Here is a 26,991-nt window from a genome sequence, read left to right as displayed (position 1 = left end):
GCAGAGATGAAATTCCGAGACCATCCAAGTGAAAGCCTTCCGCCACTTGGCTACGTCTATAAATTCTGTCAATAAAAATCATGAACAGAATTGTTGACAAAAGGCAGCCCTGGCGGAGACCATCACCCATCAGGAACAAGTCTGACTTATTGCCGGCTATACGGACCAAGCTCTTGCAATGGTCGAATAAGGACTGAATGGGCCAGACACCCCACAGCACCTCCTACGGGACACTCCGAAGGACACAGTTGAATGCCTTCTCCAAGTCCACAAAACACATGTAGACTGGTTGGGCAAACTCCCATGAACCCTCAAGTATCCTTGAGAGGATAAAGAGCTGGTCCAGTGACCAGGACAAAAAACTCATTGTTCCTCCTGTATCCGAGGTTCGACTAAAGGACTCTCCTCTCCAGCACCCTGGACTTTCCCAGGGAGGCTGAGGAGTGTGATCCCCCTGTAGTTGGAACAGACCTTCCGGCCCCGCTTCATAAAGATGGGAACCACCACCATAGTCTGCCAATACAGTGGTACCACCCCTGATCTCCACGCATCATTGTAGAGGCGTGTCAATCAAGACAGCCCTACAACATCCAGAGCCTTCAGAAACTCAGAGCAGATCTCATCCCCCCCAGGAGTTGTTTAACTGCCTCAGTGACCTCGCCCCTGGAGACAGGCGAGTCATCACCCTCGTCCCCAGACTCTGCTTCCTCCATGTAAGACGTATCAGAATATCTTCGAGGCAGTTCTAAAGAATTTTTCCATGGCCTCTATGAACTCCTCCCAAACCCAAGTTTTTGCTTCAGGCCTATCAGTATCTGTCAGCTGCCTCTGAAGTCCCACAGGCTAACTAAGCCCAATAGGACTCCTTCCTCAGCCTGGTGGCTCCCTTCACCTCTGGTATCCACCATTTGATTCGGGGGTTACCACCACGACAGGCACCAACCACCTTGCGGCCGCAGCTCAGTGCAGCAATGAAGATGCTGAACATGGTCCATTCAGACTCAATGTCCCCAGTCTCCCTCAGAAAGCTGTTGAAGCTCTTCCGGAGGTGTGCGGACTGGGGCCTCTGCCAGGCATTCCCAGCATATCCTTACTATGCATTTAGGTGTGCCAGGTCTGTTCAGCATCCTCCCCGCCACCTGATCCAACTCACCACCAGGTGGTGATCAGTTGACAGCTCAGAACCGTCCATTTACCCGAGCATCCAGAACATATGGCCGCAGGTCTGCTTCCTGGTGCCACGTGCATTTATGGACACTCTTATGTTTGAACATGGTGTTCATTATGGCCAAACTTTGGTTTGCACAGAAGTCCAACAACAAAACACCGCTCTGGTTCAGATCCGGGAGGCAGTTCTTCCCAATCACACCCCTCTAGGTCTCACTGTCGTTGCCCTCATGAGTGTTGAAGTCTCTCAGTAGGACAACTGAGTTCCCATGCGGTGCACCCTTAAGCACCCTGCCCAAAGACTCCAAGAAGGCTGGGTACTCTGAACCGCCACTCGGCACACAAATGCAGACCCGAAGGCGCATGGAACAAACCCTCTAATCCACTGGGAGAAACCCCAACGTACAGGCAGCAAGCTGAGGCAATACTACGATATCCACCCTCAACCAGGACCAATTTGCCATGGGAGACCCTACCAAGGGGCCCTACCGGACAACATAGCCCCCTGGATCCCTGGGACACACAAACCTCTCGACCACGATAAGGTATTTAAGCGTATTAAATTTTGTTTTAAGAGAATGAATCGCTACCTTATCGTGGTGGAGGGGTTTGTGTGTCACAGGGATCCCAGGGGCTATGTTGTCTGGGGGCTTTTGCCCCCTGGTAGGGTCTCCCATGGCAAATTGGCCCTGGGTGAGGGACCAGACAAAGAGCGATTCATAAGACCCTTATGAAAAGGACATCGAGGGAACAGTTTACCCTGCCCGGGATAGGGTTACCGGGGCCCCGCCCTGGAGCCAGGCCCGGGGAGGGTGCCCGAGGGCGAGCGTCTGGTGGCCGGGCCTTAGTCCATGGGGCCCGGCCGGGCACAGCCCGAAGAGGAGACATGGGCCCATCCTCCCGCAGGCCCACCACCCGCAGGAGGCGCCATAGGGGTCGGGTGCATTGTGTGCCGGGTGGCGGCCAGGAGCGGAGGCCCTGGCGGACTGACCCCCGGTTGCCAAGACTGGCAATAGGGACATGGAATGTCACCTCTCTGGTGGGGAAGGAGCCTGAGTTAGTGCGTGAGGTTGAGAGGTACCGGCTAGATATAGTCGGGCTCACCTCTACACATGGCTTGGGCTCTGGAACCAGTCTCCTGGAGAGGGGCTGGACTCTGTCTCAGTCTGGAGTTGCCCCTGGTGAGAGGCGGCGGGCTGGGGTGGGTATCCTAATATCCCCTCGGCTTGCTGCCGGTACGTTGGGGTTTTTCCCGGTGGACGAGAGGGTTTGTTCCCTGCGCCTTAGGGTCGGGGAACGGGTCCTGACTGTCATCTGCGCTTATGCGCCGAGTGGCAGTTCAGAGTACCCAGCCTTCTTAGAGTCCCGGGGGGGGGGGGGGGGGGGGGGGTGCTGGAGGGTGCTCCACCTGGAGACTGTTGTCCTGCTGGGAGACTTCAATGCTCACGTGGGTAACGACAGCGAGACCTGGAGGGGCGTGATTGGGAGGAACGGCCTCCCTGATCTGAACCCGAGCGGTGCTCTGTTATTGGACTTCTGTGCTAATCACAGTTTGGCCATAACGAACACCCTGTTCGAACATAAGAGTGTCCATAAGTGCACGTGGCACCAGGATGCTCTAGGCCGTAGGTCGATGATCGATTTTGTAATCGTATCAGCAGACCTGCGACCATATGTTCTGGACACTCGGGTAAAGAGAGGGGCTGAGCTGTCAACTGATCACCACCTGGTGGTGAGTTGGATCAGGTGGCGGGGGAAAACGCTGGACAGACCTGGTGCACCTAAACGCGTAGTGAGGGTGTGCTGGGAACGTCTAGCAGAGGCCCCAGTCCGCGAGATCTTCAACGCACACCTCCGGCAGAGCTTCAACAGCATTCCGAGGGAGACTGGGGACATTGAGTCCGAATGGACCATGTTCAGTGTCTCCATTGCCGAAGCTGCTGCATTGAGCTGCGGCCGCAAGGTGGTTGGTGCCTGCCGTGGTGGTAATCCCCGAACCAAATGGTGGACACCAGAGGTGAAGGGAGCCACCAGGCTGAAGAAGGAGTCCTATCGGGCTTGGTTAGCCTGTGGGACTCCGGAGGCAGCCGACAGGTATCGACAGGCCAAGCGGAATGCGGCTCGGGCAGTGGCTGAAGCAAAAACTCGGGTGTGGGAGGAGTTCGGAGAGGCCATGGAAAAAGACTTTCGGGCTGCCTCGAAGAGATTCTGGCAAACCGTCAGACGTCTCAGGAGGGGAAAGCGGTGCTCTACCTGCACTGTGTATAGTGCTGGCGGAGCGCTGCTGACGTCGACTGAGAAAATTGTCGGGCGGTGGAAGGAATACTTCGAGGACCTCCTTAATCCCACTGACACGTCTTCCGAGGAGGAAGCAGAGTCTGGGGATGAGGGGAATGACCCGCCAATTTCCGGGGGCGAGGTCACTGAGGCAGTTAAACAACTCCTTGGTGGCAGAGCCCCTGGTGTTGATGAGGTCCGCCCCGAGTTCCTGAAGGCTCTGGACGTTGTAGGGCTGTCCTGGTTGACACGCCTCTGCAATGTTGCGTGGAGATCAGGGGCAGTACCTGTGGACTGGCAGACCGGGGTGGTGGTCCCCATCTTCAAGAAAGGGGACCGGAGGGTGTGTTCCAACTACAGGGGGATCACACTCCTCAGCCTCCCTGGGAAAGTCTATGCCAGGGTGCTGGAAAGGAGAGTTCGTCCGTTAGTCGAACCTCGGATACAGGAGGAACAATGCGGTTTTCGTCCTGGTCGCGGAACACTGGACCAGCTCTTTATCCTCTCCAGGATACTTGAGGGTGCATGGGAGTTTGCCCAACCAGTCTACATGTGTTTTGTGGACTTGGAGAAGGCATTCGACCGTGTCCCTCGGGGTGTCCTGTGGGAGGTGTTGCGGGAATATGGGGTGTCTGGCCCATTGCTACGGGCCATTCGATCCCTATACAACCGTTGCAAGAGCTTGGTTCGCATTGCCGGCAATAAGTCGGACTCGTTCCCGGTGGGTGATGGGCTCCGCCAGGGCTGCCCTTTGTCTCCGGTTCTGTTCATAATTTTTATGGACAGGATTTCTAGGCGCAGCCAAGTGGCGGAGGGCTTTCGCTTTGGTGGCCTCAGAATCTCATCTCTGATTTTTGCAGATGATGTGGTTCTGTTGGCTTCATCGGGCAAGGGCCTCCAGCTCGCACTGGAGCGGTTCGCAGCCGAGTGTGAAGCAGCGGGAATGAGGATCAGCACCTCCAAATCTGAGGCCATGGTTCTCAGCCGGAAAAGGGTGGAGTGCCCACTCCGGGTCGGGGATGAGTTCCTGCCCCAAGTGGAGGAGTTCAAGTATCTCGGGGTCTTGTTCGCGAGTGATGGGAGAAGGGAGCCGGAGATCGACAGACGGATTGGGGCTGCAGCTGCAGTAATGGGGACGCTGCACCGGTCCGTCGTGGTGAAGAGGGAGCTGAGTGTAAAAGCGAAGCTCTCAATTTACCGGTCGATCTACGTCCCTACCCTCACCTATGGCCACGAGCTGTGGGTAGTGACCGAAAGAACGAGATCGCGGATACAAGCGGCAGAAATGAGCTTCCTCCGAAGGGTGGCTGGCCTCTCCCTTAGAGATAGGGTGAAAAGTTCGGCCATCCGGGAGGGGCTCAGAGTAGAGCAGCTGCTGCTCCACATCGAAAGGAGCCAGCTGAGGTGGTTCGGGCATCTGACAAGGATGCCCCCTGGGCGCCTCCTGGGTGAGGTGTTCCAGGCATGTCCCACCGGGAGGAGGCCCCAGGGCAGACCCAGGACACGCTGGAGAGATTATATCTCTCGGCTGGCCTGGGAACGCCTTGGTATTCCCCCGGATAAGCTGGAGGAGGTGGCTGGGGAGAGGGAGGTCTGGGCCTCTTTGCTTAGGCTGCTGCCCCTGCGACCCGGCCCCGGACAAAGCGGATGAAAATGGATGGATGGATGGAGAATGAGGCCAAGCCACAGATCCTCAGCAGGATTTTCTGGCACAACTTTACCTGCTTCCAAGGTGCGTTGACAGGATGAAACAAATCGCAATGCAGAGACTCCAGCAACACTTAAAGGGAAGAGGAACAACTTTATTGACTGACCAATGCGTTTCGGCTTGTTGCCTTCATCAGGGTCATAGTAACACATACTAGAAGTGTGCTTAAAAAGCGCTTTGGGTGCCTAGAAAAGTGCTATATAAATGCAATCCATTATTATTATTATTATTATTATTATTATTATTATTAAATAAAAGGCAGGAATCAGAAATTAATTTAAAAAAAATTAAATTTAACCAATCACATCTTCAAGCCACAGATCCAGAAATTGCTGGAAGGCTCTCATCTGACCAAGGAACCTAAGGCCCTAGTTGTTCACTAGGTCATTATTGCACTTTTCTCAATCTTTTAGGAAATGGCAGCAACGTTAAGAATGTAAAAATAATTCCTAGAAAAGAACACAAGAAACTACAGTGAGCAATACATAAGGGAGATGAGTAAAGGTCTAAATGTCTCTTAAAGCATGACAAAGGCACCCTAACCCCAACGCCCTAACCCTCTTGCTGTGTTTACAGGTTGACTAGCTCCAAACTGTTAGGCAGTGAGGCTGCAGTGTGTCAAGGAAATCCAAAAGTGAAACACAGGAGTTAACATCCAGTTTGTAAGAGTGCTGTACAGAATGCTATAACAGGGTACATCTATATGTGAACTTTCAAATAGAAACGGTTGTAATACTTGAACTTTGTACTAATTTTTATGTGTGTTGAGATGAAAAGAGGAAGAACAGTGGAGCAAGTTACATTAACGTACTAGATGTGCCAACAGCATGGACAGGTTGAGCGTGTGCATGAGTGCACATGTGCACGTATAAAACAGGTGTGAGGCATGGAAAATATTAGCAGTGTAGAGGGAGAGCGAGAGGAGGCGATGTATATCACCAAAAGCATATAAAGTGCTGCTGAAAAGGTTTGGGATTCTTCTTCTAATTTTCCATAAAGAAGTGGCAAACAGCATCAGAAGAACAGACTTTGGAGTTCACAGTTGGAAATATCAGCGAGAAGCACCAGAGGATTAACCACTCTGGACTTAACCACTCTGGACTTATGAATTGGAATGATAATTTTTGGCTTTTTCTCTACTTGTTTCTGTAGGATGTTGGATTGCCATCTCAAAGCTCATCAAACTTTGTAGCGAGTCTCTGCTTCCCCATTTGGACATTATTGGGCACAGCATGGAGTGGAGTGCATCTCAGTCCTGGATGTGCCTCCTCTCTCATTGTCCTTAAGATTAATCTCAGAGATCAATAGCATGAAGTAGATTAGTTAGATTAGGGTAAAATTTAGGTGATCTGATTAAGTGATTATTACTATTTGACTAAGCTTTGGCTTTGGTCCTACTATATTGTATAGATAAAATATCCTCATTCAAAAGTATAAATTGTGTTTATTCACTCTTTGTGAAATAGTAAAGGTCAAAACTTGTGCATGAGCATCATCATTCAAAAAGTTTTTGCAGGTTGTGCACAGCCTTAAAATGAACAGATCCTTTTTCCTACCCACTAAAGAGTAACCTGGTCAATTTTATGAGGTGCACGGGTTATACAGAAGAGCTCCAGTTAGTCGGTGTGGTTCACGAATCGCACTTGAGCTGCAAGGATACCCAGTCAGAGGAAGTAGGGTAGACATCCAGAGTTTAGCAGAGCCAGGCGAATCTTCTCATCACCAGCTCAGTAGTCCAGTTCCTACATTCCCTGTTGCATAATATCACTGACCCTGCCAGTGTTTTTCTCAAACAAAACAAAAGCATACATTACACACACACACACACACACACACACACATTGTTTTTACACATTTCAAACGCACCTTCACAGAAGTACACACAGACCGAGAGGCGGGCTGGGCATCAGCAGCTTTCAATATCGTTATCAAAATTCAACAGAGAGGCCAAGAAGGATCAAACAGCTGAATAGGTTGGCTCTGTGATTACAGCTGACACTGACTCAGGAGGCTGGTTGCCTCGGCAACCATCACCAGTCAGATGTCTCTTGATTGGTCAGCAGCTCTCATCTTTCACCAGCTTATTTATCACCACTGCTGGGTTACTTTTCCTCTCAATTTCTTCTCATAGCACATTCACACTTGACATCTCTTTCTTACTTGCTCTCTCTCACAATCTCTCTCTCTCACACTCACACACACACACACACACACACACACACACACACACACACACACACACACACACACACCATCTGTTCCATAAATAATAGTAATAGTAATTTAGACTGCCTAGTGGCCACAGATGCAACAGCAGAAGGGGAGCTGACTGCTGATATGGTCACAGCTCAGACAAACACGCCAACATACAAATAATGTGTACATATTTTCCAAAGTGAGTGCTGCTAACAGAGGAAACATATCTATGAAGCCCTGTTGGTTTCATAAAGCCAGACAATAACTTATATTTGGTAGTGTTGTTCTCTGTGCTTGTGTTTCACTGTGGACTTGGGCAGCTCCTGCACACATTCAAACAGGGACAACAGTGAAACAGAAGGGTGTACTAAAAAGCGAGATACACATTTTTATTTTATCTGCCCAAATCACCACAGCAGTTCCCCGCATGCATTGAAAAAGTGCTCAGACACACATTTTGGGAGCAATTCAAACATATAGGAATGCTGGAATGTTCATAACGCTTCACAAGGAACAGATGGTGAAAGTGAAAGCAGCAACATTTAAATAAGTTCTTTTTTTTACTGATTTTGAGCATAGAATTTAGAGTTTATCGTAAATGTATTATTTACATTCTAAACACATGCAATTAGTGGCTAACTGGTGATTCTAAATTGCCCATAAGTATCAGTGTGAGTAGCAATGGTCGTTTGTCTATGTTAGCCCTGATCAGACTGGCGACCTCACCAGGCTGCACACGGCCTCTTGGTTCCAGCCCACCGCGACCATGATAAGGCAGAAGACATTTTTTATTTGTAAATTTAGATTTCTTTATTACTCTCACTTACATGAAAATAGGTGAAATGGGAAAATCTCTGTTTTGCATTTAGTTGTATAATTCTGCACACTAACAGTTGCCCGATCATCGTGGATATAAAAGCCAAAACTTTGACTATCTTAAATATTCAGGTTTAGTTGATCAGCAATAAAATGAATCGTCAAAGATACGAGTTGCCTGTGCACACAGTGCAGTGTCTGTCCTCTGACCTGTTGTTGACTCTGCTCCTCCAGGTTGAGTTTGACCTCCAGCGACTGTCTCGCCTCCAGAAAGGCCTTCCGATGTTTCCGATCAGCCATGTAGTACGACATGATGCCCACAGTGATGGCACAAACATAAATCACAAGGTTGGCTAGAAGCTTGAAAACAAGAAGTGAGAGTACATTCATAATTTCACTTCTGTGCACTCTTACAAGTTTATAAATGACACAACTTACTTTTTAAAAATTCACATATATTTAAAACAGTACAGCAAATGGAAATCCTGTAACTATAATCACCACACACTGCGAGTTTGCATGTTCTCAGTCCAAAGACATGCAGTCAGTGTTATTAGGCTAACCGGTGATTCTACATTGCCTGTAGTGTAGATGTAAATGTGAGTGTGAATGGTTGTGCGTCTCTCTGTGTAGCCCTTTTGTGTAAGGTGTACCACAGAGCAGGGATAGGCTCCCCCCACGCTGAATCAGATAAGTGGAAGAAAATGAATAGGATGAATGGGAATGAATACGTTTTTATTCCAAATGTGTAACTGCACATTTAAGGAGGGGTTTTGTTTGATAGTGTTTTTTCACACTGACAGTTTCTTTTTTATATTAATGTTTCTCCCACAAATCCAAAGTCACCCATCAAAACTACACAACTAATTGATTAACTGCATAAACATTCACTGAGCTCAGCAAAAGTACTAACACATCAGCTAGCTAACGTTACTATGGTACTCTTTTCTCTATGGTTGGACCAAGTCCTTTGCACTACTTCCACGTACTTTGCAACCTGTCCTGTCCAGCAGGTCTTTCTCTTGTTTTGAATTTATTGTTTGTATATATGTATTGCTGCTGTCTTGTAACCGTCCAAAAGGCTTCCTCGCATAAAGGGCGCTTTATCATAGGGAAAAAAGAAAGTGAAGAAGAAACGTGATGGAAGACTTTTCTTCTTCACATTCTGGAAGAAGAAAAAGATCGTCGTCTGAGAAACCGTCAGTTTCCCAGTAGATTTAGAAGTGTGTGATTGTCGGCTTACATGGAGTCCTCTAACAACAGCTTTTGTGGCGTTTCCTGCAGGATCTCGGAAACAGGTGGATCGAGCTGACGCACGGGTTTTGGGAACAGAGGAAACTGAGACATGGGGCACCGTCACCAGAAGAAAATATAGTGCACTTTGTCCCTCACCTCACTGTAAATAAACGCACGCTTTATTTAAAGAGTCCTGCGTGTGGGTTCTGCAGCCGCATATCTGACGATACCAGTTTTTAAATTGTGTTGATAGGTCACATCAAACCACAGTTATGATAAAAAAAAAAAAATTTGCATTTGAAGTTATGAGAATAATTTGTTAAAGATGTTTGTTAAAGTTTGTGGTTTTTACAGTGAAAAATATAACTTCTTTCTACTCTGATGTTATGTTTAATTTAGATCAATTGCATTAATACAGTATTCCTAAATGAAAAAATAACTAAAGTGAGATGTGAGGTTGTGCTGAAAAGAATGATACCAAACAAGGCAAGGTAAACAGTTTTTGAAATGCAGAGGTGAAATCAAAAGTAGTCAAAAAAGGCCAATTATACCCTGGACGCCAGAGGGTTAAACATGTGCATGATCATTCCACATAGCTGATGTGCACAGTCCCTGGGCAGCCTGCGACAAGAGGGCAGAGTGGGGCCTGAATCAAACCTGTTGAAAAACAGTTGTTCATTCACAGGGGTGTAGTCTGAAAGTACATATATGAGGCTATAATGTAGGAACCAAGGTGTATGCATCCTTGATGTTTGCATACAGTAAGTCCAATTAAATCCTGACAAAAGGATGTGCTTCTCCAGGAATTTCCTTAACCCTGGAGAACCTATGGGGTCAGAGCCGACCCCATGGGTTTTCTAGGGAAACCATGGGGTCAAATTTGGGTTCTCCATGGGTTCTCCAGGGTTAATGTACTTCAACGTCTTCCGCAGTTTTTCTTGGTCTGCAAACTCACAGTACAATCCTGTGCAGGGTGGTAGTGATTTTTTTCTTTCAGACTACAATTCCCTACAATTGGCTAGTTCATTCACAAAGCATCTTGGCATTTGTACTGGGCTCCTTAGACACACTAGTCTTCTTTCTGTACTGTATGGCTCTCTTTGAATTTCTTGATGATACTCCAGTTCTTGACATTTGGAAACACTGTGGAAACTTTGAATATCCCTCTCCTACTTTCTGAGCACCAAAAATTATTTTTCTTAATTCTAAAATGATTTCTTTTGGTTATTGCTATAATCCTTTCTCAAGTGACAGCTTAAACCCTTGCTCAGGGTTCATACACCTTTTTCCAGAGTAAAATTCAGCACTTTCAAGGTCCATTTTAAAGCTTTTCCAGCACATTACCACTTTGATAAATTACATATTTATACAAATACATACAAACTCAAAATGATTTCACTTTTTTGAAATCGTACAAAAAAAAAAAAGAAAAAAAAAGTATTATGCTATATGTCACTTGACAAATAACTTCAAATAAAATAAATAAAGAAAAAAATGGGGAAAATAAAGGCATAGGGCATTCTTTTTTAAAAATAAAATGTGCACTAACAACTCAAAATACTACAAAAATAGCAGGGGTGCAACGATACACAAAATTCACGGTTCGGTTCGATACTTTGGTGTCACGGTTCGATATTTTTTCGATACAAAAAATGTTCATGCCTTTTTAATTTATCATTTATTAAAATTATAAATTATATTTTAACCCAAAAGTACAGTTTTTGAATTTAATGGTGCTGAAACAAAGTAATAAAAAAAAAAAAAAATCTGATTGAGGAATCACTCATCTTTGGAAAAGAGAGTTTATTACAGAGAAATGTCTCTTTCCAAAATAAAAGCTATACTATCCGCTTCTTCTGGGCTATATTCTCAGCAGCATATTAAACATATCAGGTCCCCACAAGGAGAATCCTGTGCTAACAGCTGTCTAAATGACTCGGCTAAAGTTAGTAGCATGCTTGTTGTTTTTGTCTTTGCACTAGGATGATGTCGGCATAAATGTGCAGTCATATTCGTTGTGTTCCCACTAGTGCTGTCAGCGTTAATCTGAAATGACGTTAACGCCACAACACGGCAAATCTCCGTTAACGAGCTACCGCGGATCGCCCCGTGCATGGGGCTGGACGGCGTCAACACGTTAACGAGCTAACTGCGCTAGTTCACACAAATTGAGCATTGCGTGGCACATCCGACATACTGTTTTACTTTAGTCCATGACGCGCTTACCTTCAGGGTCATCCGTCACATGAAGACCAAAATAGTTCCAAACGCCAGATCTGAATGAGGGTGGGGGAGGTTCAATTTGCCATGTTGCAACGAGCTTAGCTTCTGTCTTGCTAGCTTGCGCTGCGCTCAGTTGATCTGCACTCGACAGTGCAACCTAGGCGGAGTAGTCGAGCGCAGATCCACTGAGCGCTCAACACAGACAGCATCGTCAGAAGGAAAGTTGATAAAATAAATAAAAAAAATTTGTATTGTTCAATACATATGCGTACCGAACCGAAAACACTATATCGAACGGTTCAATATCGATACGAGTATCGTTGCACCCCTAAAAAAATAGATAGGGCAAGTCAATGTATTTATTTATTTAAATATTTGGATAGACAACTTTTTTTTTCTAGTTTTGGTTCTATACATTACCACAATAAATTTTAAATGAAACGACTCAGATGCAGTTGGAGTGCAGACCTCCAGCTTTAATTCAGTGGGTTGGGTCAAAAACACTGCATTAAATGTGAGGAACTAAAGCATTTTTTAACACAATCCCTTCATTTCAGGGTCTCAAAAGTAATTAACAAATTAAACAGATGAAAATAAAATGTTCATTTCTAGTACTTGGCTGAAAACCTTTTGCTTGCAATGACAGCTTGAAGTCATGGACATGACCAGATGCTGGGTTTTCTTCTTTTTAATGCTCTGCCAGGCCTTTAGTGCAGCGGCTTTCAGTTGCTGTTTGTTTGTGGGTATGATTTGGGTCATTGTCCATCTGTATTATGAAACACTGCCCAATCAATTTGACTGGCTTTAGCTGGATTCGAGCAGACAGTTTGTCTTTCAAACACCTCAGACTTCATTAGGCTGCTTCTGTCCTGTGTCGCATCATCAATAAACACTAAGTGCCACTGGCAGCCATGCAGGCCCAAGCCATCACACTGCCTCTGTTGTGTTTTACAGATGATGTGTTGGCTTTGGATCATGACCTGTTCAACACCTTCTTCATATTTGTCTTGCAATGATTCCGGTAGAGGTGGATATTGATTTCATCTCTCCAAAAATGTAATGTTAATGTTTGTTTGTTTTTAAGCAAACTTCAATATATACTTTCTAATCTTCAGACTTATGAGTGTCTTGCACCTTGCAGAAAAACATCTGCATTTACTTTCATGCAGTCTTCTCTTTGTGGTAGACTTGTATATCCATATGACTACCTCCTGGAAACTGTTAGTTACTTGGTTGGCTGTTGTGAAGGGTTTCTTTTCACCATGGAAATGATTCTGCGATCATCCACCACTGTTGTCGTGGACGTCTAGGTCTTTTTGAGTTGCTGAGTTCACCAGTGCTTGCTTTCTTTCTCAGGATGCACCAAACTGTACATTTTGCCGTTCCTAACAGTGTGAGTTTTTTCTCTTTCCGCAGTTTAAGGATGGCTTGTTTCACCTGCACAGAGAGCTCCATTGACCACATGATGTCTGTTCACAGCAAAATCTTCCAAATGCAAGCACGACTCCTCAAATCAACTCCAGGTCTTTTATCTGCTTGATAATGACAGAACGAAGGAACTGCCCACACCACATCAGTTGTCCAATTACTTTTGGTCCCTTTAAAAAGAGGGCGGCACAAGGAGCTGAAACTCCTAAAACCTTCATCCAGTTTGAATGTGGATACTCTCAAATGAAAGCTGAGCATCTACAGATTATGTCCATGTCCATTATATACAGTAACCATAATTGAAATCTGGTTTAGTAAATAGGTAGAAAAAAAACCTTTGGCCAGTGTCCAAATATATATGGACCTAACTGTGTATATATTTATATATAGTGCAACAACAACAAGAAAAACGCATATTTCATTTCACGTTTCCTCAGTAAGACCATAAGCAATTAACACAAATAATCCTAGAAGTTCATCATACTGCAAAGGCAAAAGGTTGCATTGTATGCTTTGAGGCGACTGTGTTGTGCTATATAAATAAAATTGAATTGAATTGCATATAGTATTGTAACGGTTGGTTAAATGTTATTTTATAGTGACATGTTGGTTATCTCTGCACACTGTTGTTATTTCTTTAAGATACATGTTTGGTCGTGCTGCAGGAAAAAGGGAGTTAATGTATGCACGAAGGGGAGGGGGGGTCCTTGTTGTGTGACTGTGCGGGGCTGAAGTGAGGTGTTGTACGAGGGCACTCTCCCGGAGTTAACGGCCCGTTTGCCTGTGTTACCGAATAAACGGACAAACTGAGATCCAAACGTCTGGTTCTTGCAAACGTTACACTGGTGTCAGAAGTGAAGAGAGAAAAAAAACAAAAACAAAAAAAACACCGAAAACGCCCGACACCCTGTTGCTGGCGACGCTGACCGTCACGAGACGCGAGGATGTTGCCAGGCAAGATTAAGAAGGAGACGGAGGAGAGGCAGGTTCGTCCGCACTCGCCTGCCCATAGATTGAGGGAAACGGCGACTTTTGCCATGTTCCAGTGATGATTGCGGGGGTGTCCTGTACGGCCCTTCTGGACACGGGGTCCAAGGCAACGCTGGTCCGACCCGATGTTGTCCCAGCCGGAGCTGCTGTGCAACCAACTAATGTGCGACTTAAGACTGTGACCGGTGATCTGGCCCCAATTAGAGGGAGGGGAGTGTTCCAGTTTAAGGTGGGGGACCTCGGCGTAACTTATGCTGCCTGGGTGGCTGACGTGCAGGACGCCTGCATCCTTGGGCTGGATTTTTTGCGAGCCATTGGTGGTGTACTGGACTTAGGCAAAGGCTTCCTCGTACTCCCTGATGGGAAGAAGGTGCAGCTTATTCCTCTCCGGTCTGCCCAGCATCTGCCGTGGCGTCCACCTCCACCTCCGAGACCCCTGCAGACCCGCCAGCAGAACAGCAAGCGGGGGAGGAGGAGAGGCTCTCAGCAGTGAGGAGCATCTGGTCAAAGAACTGTGAGGGGCTGACTCCACAGCAGCAAGAGAGTCTATGGCAGGTACTGTCGCTGATGTATTAGTGGAGGGGATGTTCAGCCGCTTTGGAACAGCAGAGACCCTCCACAGTGACCAGGGGCGTAACTTTGAGTCCAAGGTATTTGCTGCCATGTGTGAACGCCTTGGGATTAAGAAGACTCGCACCACCCCACTTCACCCCCAAAGCGATGGACTGGTGGAAAGGTTTAACAGGACGCTGGCCCAGCAGCTAGCCATCCTTACCTCAGAACACCAACGGGACTGGGACTACCATCTTCCCCTTATCCTCATGGCCTACAGGTCGGCAGTGCAAGACTCCACCCAATGTACGCCTGCCCTGCTCATGTTAGGGAGAGAGCTGAGAACTCCTGCAGAGTTGGCTTTTGGGAAGCCCCCGGACGCGCCAGAGGCACCACCAGGCCGGGACTACGCAAGGAAGCTGCAGGACCGGCTGGATTCTGCACATTCCTACGCCCGGGAGCAGCTGGCGAAGGCAAGCCTGCGCCAAAAGAGGAATTATGACATCACCACTAAGGGGAGGCACTTCCGTGCTGGGGAGCTGGTGTGGGTCTACAGCACAAAGAGCACGGTGTCCTAAACTGGATTGCAGCTGGGTGGGGTCCTGGAGCGAGTGGGGGAAGTTGTTTACAGAGTGCAGTTGCCTCCTGGAGGGAGGAAAGTGACCGGATGGCCCCCTATGGAGAGGGCAGTCCCTCCCCTCCTTCCCTGAGGGACATGTACAGAGCTCCCATGACCCTGCACAGAGGGACCCCCGGCCGGAGCTGCGTTCCCCTCCCTCGGACTCTTCACCTCAAAGCCCCGAAGCTCCGTGTACACCCCAGGGGCTCAGGAGGTCAAGGAGGGAACGTAGGCTACCACCCCGCCTCAGAGACTGTGTTGTTCCCTCGGGGATGAGGAACTTATTGCTGGGGGGGCAGTGTAACGATGGTTAAATGTTATTTTACAGTGACATGTTGGTTATCTCTGCACACTGTTGTTACTTCTTTAAGATACATGTTTGGTTGTGCTGCAGGAAAAAGGGAGTTAATGTGTGCAGGAAGGGGAGGGGGGGTCCTTGTTGTTGTGTGACTGTGCGGGGCTGAAGTGAGGTGTTGTACGAGGGCACTCTCCCGGAGTTAACGGCCCGTTTGCCTGTGTTACCGAATAAACGGACAAACTGAGATCCAAACGTCTGGTTCTTCCGAACGTTACAGTATATAATAGGGATGGACCGAGCCGATATTACGTATCGGTCCGATACTGACCTAAATTACTGGATTTAGGTCACCTGCAACATGGCGCAACTCAGCTCATAACCTTAGCACGTCGGAGCAGTACGCATCATGTGAGAGCGGCTGTGGCGTGCAAGACCTGTCGGCGCTCTGGTTGAGCATTTGGAGCCTCGCTACCAAACCAGCATTTCATCTCTTAAGAAGTTATCGCAGAGAGAAGTAAAGCAAGTGTAAGTTCATCTCTGAATGTTAGTAAAGCATTCCAGCCTTAAGCTTAACAACCGATATATGGAGCGACTGCCTCTTCTTGCTGCTACTTCAATCATGAAACTGATCAATGATCAGCTGATCGTCTTTTCTGTCGCGAGTCCGTCTCTCTCGTTTGTTTTTGTCTCACTTTGCACCAGAAAGAGGAAACCAGCGGCTGAACAACAGCAGCACGTTTAACCTTGATAAGCTGTTGTTAGAATTTATTTAATATTACTTTCTACACCAGGATCCTTTCTATGCAGCTGACGGCTGTAACTGTGCAGGGGCGGATCTAGCAAAGTTTAGCCAGGGGGGCCGATAGGGCATGAACAGGGAAAAGGGGGCACAAAGACATACTTTTCTTTCTTACTCTCATTTAAAATGTCTAGCTTTTAATAAATAATTATCTGAATCTTACACCAAAGTTTTAATCTGATGTAAAATGTATAGAAGTCCATTACTGTATATTATTTAGACTGTTAAGTCTAATATACCCTGGTAATGATCCTTACTGCTGTTTTAGAGGAGCGCTGCTTCAAAGGATAGTTTCTGTCAGAATCTGCAGATTATACAGGACAAATAAAATGTTCACGTTTCTCCAACGTTGTCGTCCCAACAGTTTCACTGACATCTACACGGGATGGCCAGGAAGCGTTCACGTCGTCTTCTCCGGCGCTGATAATTGGCGTCTGTCTTGTGTCAGTGACGTAAAAGACGGATTCAATGCGACCTGACCATCAAACAGCAGTCGCTTTCTAAAACATCAGATATGTATCAGATTCAGGACCACATATGAAAGTGACCCAGATCGGATTTGATGCGCTTTCACCTGCAGTGTGAACGTAGCCTTAGAGTTCCTTGAGTTTGTCAGTTAGCCGTTTCTGCAAATCCTCCAGACTCTTTTCATTTTCTGTTGCAGGTCTTTGAAGCCTGTTGGACTTCAGATGAAGCACAATCTTCCTTCCGACTCAGCAAAAAAGAAAAATAGCAGACGGGTTATTTAAAAAAAATAATAAATCCCAATACAACTATCAGTGATATGCTTAACTTTGTTTCTGTCTTTGTTATTGCTGAAGTCCTAAATGATCACAGACTGCATTGGGATTCTCAGCTCTATTTAACCCCTCAAAGTGTTCCCAAAGGAACCAAGTTAACACTTTAAAAAGCTGCAAATTGTAAGACATACAAATATAGACAGTGTTCTTCTATTTGGGTGGTGACAACTTTGCTGCTATATAGCCTTTATTCAGAAAGCCCTGGTTATATTGGGCTAATGTTTAAAGCTTTCAGTTGAGGGAACTAATTACAGTCACTGTTACTGCTAAGTAATGTTAGCTAGGTTAACGCATATTCCATAAATTATCACTAGTACTGCTTTACTGCATCACACTCACAATTTATCCTGTGAATTTGCTAACTAGCGAAAATAAACAAATTAGCATTACTGTGTAATGTGCACGTACCTTTCATGTGACTCGAGAACGCAGACTCCCCCACTGTGAAAATCCTTTTTGCAGACTTTGCATGTGGCTACGCATGGATTTGGTCCTCGTCTTATCCATAATTCGTATTTGTCGTTTTCCAGCCAACACTCATTAAAACAGACTGACTGACGCAGAGGTGCAAAGCACGCCCCAGTGGAGAAATGTTTCTTTTAGCCTTTTTGACTCATTTTCTTTCTCCATCTGATCAGCAAACTATGCAATCAAATACTCATATGTTGTGAATGAAATACAGTTTTAAGCACCACATCCAAAATTCAAGCACTTTTGAAACCCTGAAAAGACAATATTAAAATCCAAGAAAGGATTTCAAGCACCCACACAAACCCTGCTTGCTGAAGTTTTTATAAAGTGTGTAAACTGGAAGGTAAGCCTCAGCTTTAGTTCGATTTTACAAGCTTTGAGCGTTGAAAAGTTAAAGCACATCACTGCACAGCATTGGTTTCAGCTGTAGCTCAATAAAAAGGTGGCGTTTTCAGCAGGGTGATAACTTTTTTGGTTCACAGCCATCTTCTGCTTATCCTTTGCATGGTTGTGGGGGGATTGAGCCTAGAGGCAGGATACACCCTGGACAGGTCACCAGGCTGATGCAAAGCTAACACTGAGAGACACACTGTAACGCACTAACTGCATGTCTTTGGGCTGTGGAAGGAAGCTGGAGAGAAACCATGCAAACAGCCACCGGCCATTTTTTGTTCCTGAAATAATTCTTGTATCGTGTGCAAGCAGAAATTATTTCGGTTTTCTATAGAAATAATGAAAATAGTATGTTTAGAAATGTCGCGTTGCAAATTCTCTGCTCTGCTAAAAAAAAAGCACTAGGGGAAAAAACCCTTTTGTCCTCATTAAAGACAAAGTCAAATGGGACATAAGAGGCAAATATAACACTAATAGGTGAGTTTTATACAAATATGTGTTTAAAACAAAAACAGCACCTCCAGTTCTGCCAGTGGAGAAAATTTTCATGGAAGAATTTTATTAGCTTTTCCATTAAACGACAGATTTGGATCTAATAATACAACAGATGCAACTATCACAAACGTTATTGGTCAGACGTAGTGGCACAAATGAAAGTCACACTAGGTTTTGAGATTGACTGTAGTTCTGATAGTGTATATTTAGGTAATACACTAACTGGTTTGCACGTTTAGGACAAATATCTTCTCAAAGTGTTAATAACTGCTGAGAAAAAGACAAACAGCTGGACAAAGTGGCCCTTTTAAAAGAAGCATATGAAGTGGAATAATTTACTTTCTCCCTGATACTTTATATTGATAGATATAAAAAGTATTGATTACAGTGGCTGTTATATGTGAATGGCAGATTTAGATACTGACAAGTTGAAATAATAATTTTACCATAAAGGTGAAACTTTTCCTGTTCCTAATGCAGTTTCATGACTCTGGTTTCATCTGGACACTCGTCCATACTTTCAGGGCAGACCCGTGGCACTAATGTTAATAATAACTTGTCATGTAGTCAACTACTGCTTCTCTTAAAACACAATATATGAAAATAAACGTTATTTAAAAAGGAAACCAACAAAGAGGACTCTGCGGGTTGTTCTGTCAACTGTGTAATCTGCGTACAGTTACCAGACCTATCCAGTATTAGTTAGTATCCCTGTGAAACGGAGATATTTGGCTTTGGGGAGCTTTACTGCCTTACATCTGGCTACATGCCATTAGACACAGGAAATTCAATGCGTTAACAAACAGACAACTCAACTCTCACCTGTCTGCCGAGTGCTGCGCCGTGTATGTCATCCTGCTGCTGCTGGGCAATGGTGACACCCAGAACCAGGGTGTGGACCCCACAGGACACAGTGGTGATGAGCACAATGGGAGTCAGTCTCAAAGGCAGAGTCAGAAAAACCGAAAAACTGAAGAAAGCCTGCCAGCCTACAGTGTCGCTGGCCTGGTGGAAGCGAGCATAATTCAACCCCAGGTAGCAGAATATCTGAGCGGCTATGAGCACCCACAGGGCATAGGGCAACACCCGCCGGGAGATGCGGTCTGGCAGCAGCCCAAAGCGGCACAGCAGATAGAGAATGATATCTGCTGCCAGTCCCACTGATGCCACTAAAACAGAAGCCAGCTTATCAGCGGTGTAGACCACAGCACACATGAGGATGATGTAGCTGTCGAACAGCGCGGCAAACACAACGAGCACCAGCAGCGTTTCGTGTCTCTGCCGTCTAAAGTAGGTCTGGTAAAGATTCTCCAAGGACTCGGGCGCAAAGGTCAGGCGCATGAAACGCGGCAGACAGAGGCAGCATCCCGAGGTCCGCACCGTGACCTCGTGTGTTCGCCCCACTGCCTGCCCGGGGTCAGAGGGCAACGTCACAGAGCAGTCTGCTGAATACTCAGCAGAATACTCGGGCTCAGAAAAGGCTCGGTTCCGAGGCATGGTTTACATTCAGCTGCAGCTCCCAGTCTTCTTTCAAAAACAATGGAAGCATAAATCAAACACCGACCGAAGTCTCAGGTTCACATCCTGTGAGGGAAGCCCACACGTGTGGACAGCAGACTGTCAGGACACTGGAGAGACGTCCTCTCTGCATCCACAGTCACTCCATCCAGTGAGGTCACTTGACGTGCTTAGCCTTCTCTCATAGGTCCAATCTGAGCACGCCTACTCTTCATCATCGTGATGTCCACCTCTGGTTTTTCAGCTTTGCAAATGGGACCGTTTCACCTGAGCCCGGTCGTCTCCGTAGGCCACATATCAAAGTTGGACGTATTAACATTTACTCCGCTGATTCTCTTTGTGTCACTGCCTTCATTCCTCCGCTTTCCATAAATCTCACATGACCTGAATAAAGAAACACAAAGTCACCAGAGAGCAACAGGTAGAAGTGTCACGCTAACTTTTTTAGCTGCTCTTTTTCCCGGGTGGAATCATTACACAGCAGACATCTTTAATGGCTTTAAATGACAAGAATCGCAGGGGGAACATTTGAACTTATTTTGGATTTTCTCTCACGCAGTCATTATACACATACACGCCGCTAATATTTGGTTAAATGTCCCTTAGCAAGTTGCACCTACATGCTTTCGACAGCCATGAACAACCTTCTGGGTGGATATTTGACCACTTTTCTTCTCTGCTGAACTGATAGAATTCATTTCAGTTAGGCTTTTAAGTATAGTCCACGGCGCTTCTCAAATGTCTTGTACAGCAGTTCCAGGCCTTCTCAAATTCACTCACTTTCCAGTCCTTGTCCCTAAACTTTTTCAAAGTACGGCTTTTTGTTTGCTAATCTGCTTATCTTAACACTGAACTACGAGGCACTTAGCTTAAGGGATGAACAGCCAACTATTTTAACCTGCAAACTTAATCCATGCACTTTGCTGCACCAGATGCGTTTACATATCTGGTGTAGCAAAATATGTAAACAATATTTTAGTTGAATCTATGAACAAAGGCAAAGATGGATACCAGTTCAGCTCACGGGTGACCGCGTCACTAAAGGCTATAGGTCTGAGTGTGACCCACAAAAGTGATTACTAAAGCACTATTAACTGCAAAATAATGAGCTGTGTGCCCTAAAACATGCAGGGGAAACAAAAGAAGAAGAAGTGGTTACACAGCAAATGAACAGCATGTGAAAGTCAAAGCCAAAAGTTTATCCACGGAGGCAGACGTCCGCAGCCGTGTGACGGTGCAGGTTGGGTGTTTGGGGCTGCTGCTCAGTCAGGATCTCCGCACAATGGATACGAATGTAGAAAAGTAGTGTCAGAGTTTGATCCAGCACACAGTACCAAAAGGCTTTTGGACAGTGCCTTTATTTTTTCGGCATGGCAACGATCCCGAACACATTACAAATGCACAACATAAAACTGTGCGTCAGAGACGATCCTCCAAACTCAGACTTTAATATCATGAAGCAGTGTGTGAGTACGAAGAGGAACTTTGGGATGTCCTTCTAGGAGCCCGGAGAACTATTTCTGAAGACTGCGAACACATTTTAAAAGCTTGTTGATGACAGCTCACCTGTGCTGACGAATAAAGGCAGTCATACAAAATCTACGAAGCTCTGTTTGCTCTCTGGACTGCGTGTTTACACGTCTCAATAAATCCCTTTGTAACAAACTAACCGATGCACAGCGACAGATGGATGATTGTTCCCTGGGCTCGCACCTCTGTTAAAGGCAGGCGCTGTGAAACGGCCACATTTTGGCGTTAGGGTCTCTCCACGCTAGAGCGAGGCTCTCCGCTGTGGGCCTACCTTGTTACATGTTGCGCTCCCACAGGTACACATGTCGTAAAACCACACTAAAAACAAACAAAAGCCAGTGGGCTTGTGTTGCCTGAGGACATTTCCACGTCCACGGTACTCGCAGTGACAAAAGGGGTTCTCGGGTGGCACACGGTAGCTGTCCAACAAACCTTTCTCTGTGGCTGCGTTAGCATCTGTGTCTTTCGAACGGAAACTTATCTGGACGTGATTTCCACTTCGGCTCTTCGCGTGTGCTTCGTGTTCACCTGCTTCACTGCAAGCTCTCCGTGGAGCTGATGCACCGCTTACCGTGAAAGCATCCGTCTCCTGTGGGTGCTAACGTTATTCCCCTCACACAGATATCAGCTACCGGAGCCCCGCACGAGACCGGATTCACGTGAAGATGGAAACAATCACTGAATCTAACGAGTCACAGAAAGTAGCCGCGGCCGGTGGCTCCGCCCCCTCCCCCACTGTTCTTAACATGAATTATTATTAATGTTATTTTTATTATTTATTTCATTATTATTATTATTTTACCTCGGATGTTTTCCGCAGAAGACACGGAACAGCTTCATCACGAGCGCAACCAACGAGGCTTCTGGTGGCTTACAAAATAAAATCACTGCTCGCGAACGTTGACGCAGGAAAGAGCAGAAGTATGATTGAAAGCTATGTGAATAATGCTCTACAGGCCACACAGCAACCCTAAAAACAAGCACCGTTTGTGTAAAATATTAACGATAATAATAATAGAACTTGCTATACAGTAAAATAAATGATCTTGTTACACTCAGAGCTTTGTCTTACCTGGAAGCCTTTTTCTCGGCTCCTCAATTTTTTTTCTATCCACTAAATCAATGCATGACAGTTCATAGTTCATTCAAAATGTAAGGCAATATGAAGATATCAGTGAAACCTAAGTGTTGAACAGAAATGCACCTGCCGCTCAGCTGATAGAGCAGGTTGTCTGCCAATCTCAGTCCACCGTTCCCCTGACCACATTTGTTTAGGTGAGACACCGAGTCCCTCCCCAAGTACATGACCTGGAGTGTAAATGTTAGGAATGACAAAAGTGATGTAACTGGCTTGATTCAATTCAGTTTTATTTAGATGATGCCAAATCACAAAAGCATTCACCTCAAGGTGCTTTTTGATGTATTCTCCAAGAGTTCCCACAACAATACAGAGAAAACCTCAACAATCAAACAAGACCCCCTTTGAGCAAACACTTTGGGGACACTGGGAAGGAAAAACTCTTTTAACAGGAAGAAACAGTAAGAAGCAACACCAGGCTCAGGGAGGGGCGGGGCCATCTAACCTGACCAGTTGGGGGTGAGCTGAGGAAGACAGAGCCAAAGATCAATAATCTCTGAGACAGAAAGGAAGAAAGCAGCATATATTTCGTGTGCACTGAAGGATCCTGATCAAAACTACTCCAAGATTCCTTGATAACCTGGACGCCAGGTTAATTTAACATTCAGAGTAAGCCAAGCACAATAAAAACTGAGTGAAACTCTTCAAATAAACCATTTTTTACAGATGATCAGTTAGCTGTTCTCTTTCAAGAGTTTCTCAGATAAAAAGAAGGTTGGAGATTGGCCTGTAACTAGCTAGGACAGCTGGTCAAATGATGCTTTTTAAGTAACAGTTTAACTGCTGCCATCTTGTAGGCCTGATACGTAGCTGATTCATAAAGATGGGCTAATAATATTTATGGTTGAAGCATTAATTAATGAGAGGGCTTCTTTGGAGAATGTAATTACTAAAGTTAACTCAGAAAGATCTATTGGAGAAAGGAAAGGGGATTCGAAGGGGGAAACAGGCAAACACAAACAATCCAACTCTCTCTCAGAACAGGCAGGCTCACCACAATGCAGGGAGTAAATTTAGGGAAGGTCTATACAGAGGAGATAGAAGACAACATCAGGTCTGAAGACAAAAATCATCCAGGTAGACAAAGTATTTAAAGAAGTACCAAGGGACATCATTCACGAGGGCCTGAAACACTCTGGACCTGTTCGTAAGACCAACAGGCATCACCAAAAACTCAAAGTGGCCCAGTTGAGTGTTGATGGCTGTCTTCCACTCATCCCACTCCGTTATCCTTACCAGATGGTAACCACACAAGGGCGTGCCCACAGATGGAGATGGGATGAGTGTTCTGTGTTGCTGGACACACAGTATAACAAAGGGGTATACTCCAGGCTATGGTAGATTCAAGTTGCACGCAGACTGTAGTCCACCAAAATCTGGTTCGGCCGGAGAACTGTTAGAGGCAGAGTGGGTGGAGGTTAGGTGTGTGCATGGGGACGTCTACAAATCTGTTTTGATCAGCGTCTACCACCCTCACACTGACGGGTTGGTGGAGTGGCTGAATAAGACTTCAAAGTCCAGTGCACCACACAAATGCTTCTGGGGTGGAAGCAACCTTAGGTTAGGGTGAAGAGAACGCTGAGGTAGTATATCCTGCAGAGGGTTAACTGGAGACAGAGCTGGGCTTACTAGGACAGTTTGTTAAGCCAGAGGCAAGCTCTCCAATCACGTGGAGCCAGCCGAGTTACACTTCCTGGGTGGAAAGGACGTGATGAACATGACCTGAGTCCGCTGAGTCCACCAAATCCATAAGTTGGCTGGATACTTCTGTCATGAATACTGGAATGGACTCAAATGCAGGGCTTGGAAGAATCCCATGCACACTAACTGTGATTCTGAGTTTTACCAGAAAATGCTATCCACAATTAAGCAAAAGGAGAAAATGGGACTCCAGGTGTCCAAGGGGAAAATGCACAACAATCCAAAATTCTCTGTAGGGCGCTCAGAGAACAGGCTCCCCACACTTCAGGGAGGAATTCCAGGGAAGGTCTATAGAGGAGTGGGAAGTAGGGATGAGAAGACTGAAACAGCTGTTTTGACACTGTGTTGACCTTCCAAAGCACAGATGTTTCGAAACATTGCTCAGAAGCGTGGTTCAAAACACCCAGATCACGTGACCATGACAAAACACGATGGTGCACTCCACCCCAGTTATGGCAGGTGGCGTACCTGCTGCTTCGACGCATTCCTGGGACAAGGATTCCCATTTTTGAATAAGCACACTTATTGATGCTGAGCCTTGTAATGACTGCATTCATGTTTTTGATATTACGGATTCAGTTTATCACACGTGCACGTGTAAAACCAAACAATACCTATCTCTCATTATTTAGCTGTAGACTGTGAAGACTAATATGACTTCAATTACTTAAACACTAAACTCCAAAGTTTAATACAATTAAATAGATAAATAAATAATATACAGATATCTTATTTGAATGATTACTGTCAAGAAGAAAGAGGTTGGTGGGCGAGCTCAATTCAATCATATCAGCAGAGAGAGAGAGCGACACAGTGTGCCGTTCATTAAAAGTTTTCACCTCTGACTCCGTCAGTTTTTTGTTTTGTATTTTCAACAGAAAATGTTATTTGCAGCATCAGGTGACTTCATCCTCACTGTAACCTGTTACTCACATACTATGCTGACATAAATGATGTATTTAAACTGTAAGAAGAAAAGCTAGAAAACATGTTTATTCTCACTGACACTTCTGGGGTGAATATGTTATAAACAACAGGAGGTTTGCAGGGTGACTATAACCAAAAGTCCAGACTTGCAGTGAAACATCGTGCCATGCGTTACAAGACGCAGCATCCACAGCAGTATGGAAAGTTCCTTCATGGTTCAGATGTTGCTCACCAGTGATTTAAAGATGTTGCCACGGACCCGGGGACTCGGGGTCCGTGAGCAGTGTGGACGTTTATTATTATCATCATTATTATAGCATATGATGTATGTTTGCTGCACTGTGCTGTGTTCTTGTGTTCCATGCTTGTGGGTGTGTGTGTGTGTGTGAGTGCAGCAGTGACACTCCCAGGCCTGGTGGGTGTGGCCCTGCCAGCTGGCTGGTCACGCCCAGGATCTCACACACCTGCTACTGATCAGGCTCGTCGGGGAGCTGCTTAACAGAATGATGGAGCTTCCTCTGGCGCAGGATCGTTGAGTTAGACTCCATGTTAGTGGTTCTAGTGCTGTTAAGTGTATGCCTGCTGGAGTTGGTGTCGTAACGGCTGCGTCTGTTGTGTTTTCCTCAGGAGGAGAGCGGAACACAGGACAGCAGGACGCACGGGGTGTGCGTAGGCACGGGAGTAGAGAGCACGAATACCAGCACTTAGGACAAGGCACAACACAGGAGTTGAAGGAACGCACTGGAGATTTATTGTGTGTACATTTACCTTACTGTAAATAAACGCACTGTTCATATTTGCACTGAGTCCAGCATTTGGGTCCTTTCTCCAACATCCCCACGGCTTGCCCTGGCAAACCGTGACAGATGTGCAGGAACTGTAGAGGAATCATGTCTTAAACTTAGTTACAGCACTTTCAGAAAGACATCTACTGTAGTGTCATGCATTATTATAAATGTAAACATTATTATGAAATGATCAGATTAAAGAGGGATTTCAGGAAACACTGTTAAATGCTGAGTTTCTATCTGAACAAGATCTGGCATGTGATTAAAGTGATGGATGGTTGCTTTTACATTGTGAGAGAAGCCAGTTGAGCCTATTAATAGATTAAATGCTGTCATTTTTAATGCTTACATACATCTTAAAATCACCCACAATAATTATTTTATCTAAGCTGAGCACTAAATCAGACAGAAGCTCTGTGTAAGATAGAAAACAAATGAAATGGTCTTTTGAGTTTTACAGTTAGGGTGGACAAGGCTAAGCATCAGGCTTCTGAATGAACTCAAACTCTGTCAGAGTCTGTGGTTGACTAATAAACTCTAAGTGGAAGATTGCTCCCCTCCCTGCTTCGAGGATTCTGACAATTTGTATAACTCTGGGTGTTGATTCATTTAACCTAACATAATTATTCTGCTGTAAGTAGGTTTCTGTGAGGCAGATCAAATCAATTTGTTGATCAATTATTTTTTCATGCAGTAATAGAGACTTGTAAAACAAAGACCTAATGTTTAATAATCCACATTCAACAGTTTTACTCTTTGGTGCAGTTGTGAATCTATATTGTTGTAACAAACCCACGACAGACCCAATGTCACGGTCCTGGCTCTGTGACCCAGTGTTTTCTGTTCTGTATTGTTAATCTTTGATTTCTTGATGTATCTTTGTTTATTCTTACGTTTTGGTTCTGTGTATCCCCTCTAGTG

The 26,991-nt window shown here is 45.6% G+C and overlaps 1 protein-coding gene across 7 annotated transcripts in view; it reads right to left on the bottom strand.

Annotated features, from left to right (window-relative positions):
• Window positions 1-22,780, bottom strand: part of adcy3a (adenylate cyclase 3a) — a 61,195-nt gene extending 38,415 nt beyond the window's left edge. The window contains exons 1-4 of one of the 7 annotated variants that reach the window (XM_082551864.1): window positions 22,589-22,780; window positions 22,319-22,403; window positions 19,291-20,370; window positions 8,375-8,524 (exon numbers count right to left, since the gene is read on the bottom strand). In XM_082551864.1, the coding sequence (XP_082407990.1) occupies window positions 8,375-8,524; window positions 19,291-19,965 (825 nt within the window). In that variant the 5' untranslated portion in view covers window positions 19,966-20,370; window positions 22,319-22,403; window positions 22,589-22,780. The other 6 variants (XM_082551865.1, XM_082551861.1, XM_082551863.1 and 3 more) reach the window with 6 other exon arrangements.
• Window positions 22,781-26,991: the final 4,211 nt, after the last annotated feature.

The sequence above is a fragment of the Aulonocara stuartgranti genome (assembly GCF_965226115.1).
Source record: "Aulonocara stuartgranti genome assembly, chromosome: 11".
NCBI classification, from domain to species: Eukaryota; Metazoa; Chordata; class Actinopteri; order Cichliformes; family Cichlidae; genus Aulonocara; species Aulonocara stuartgranti.
This window is presented reverse-complemented; position numbering and strand designations above follow the sequence as displayed.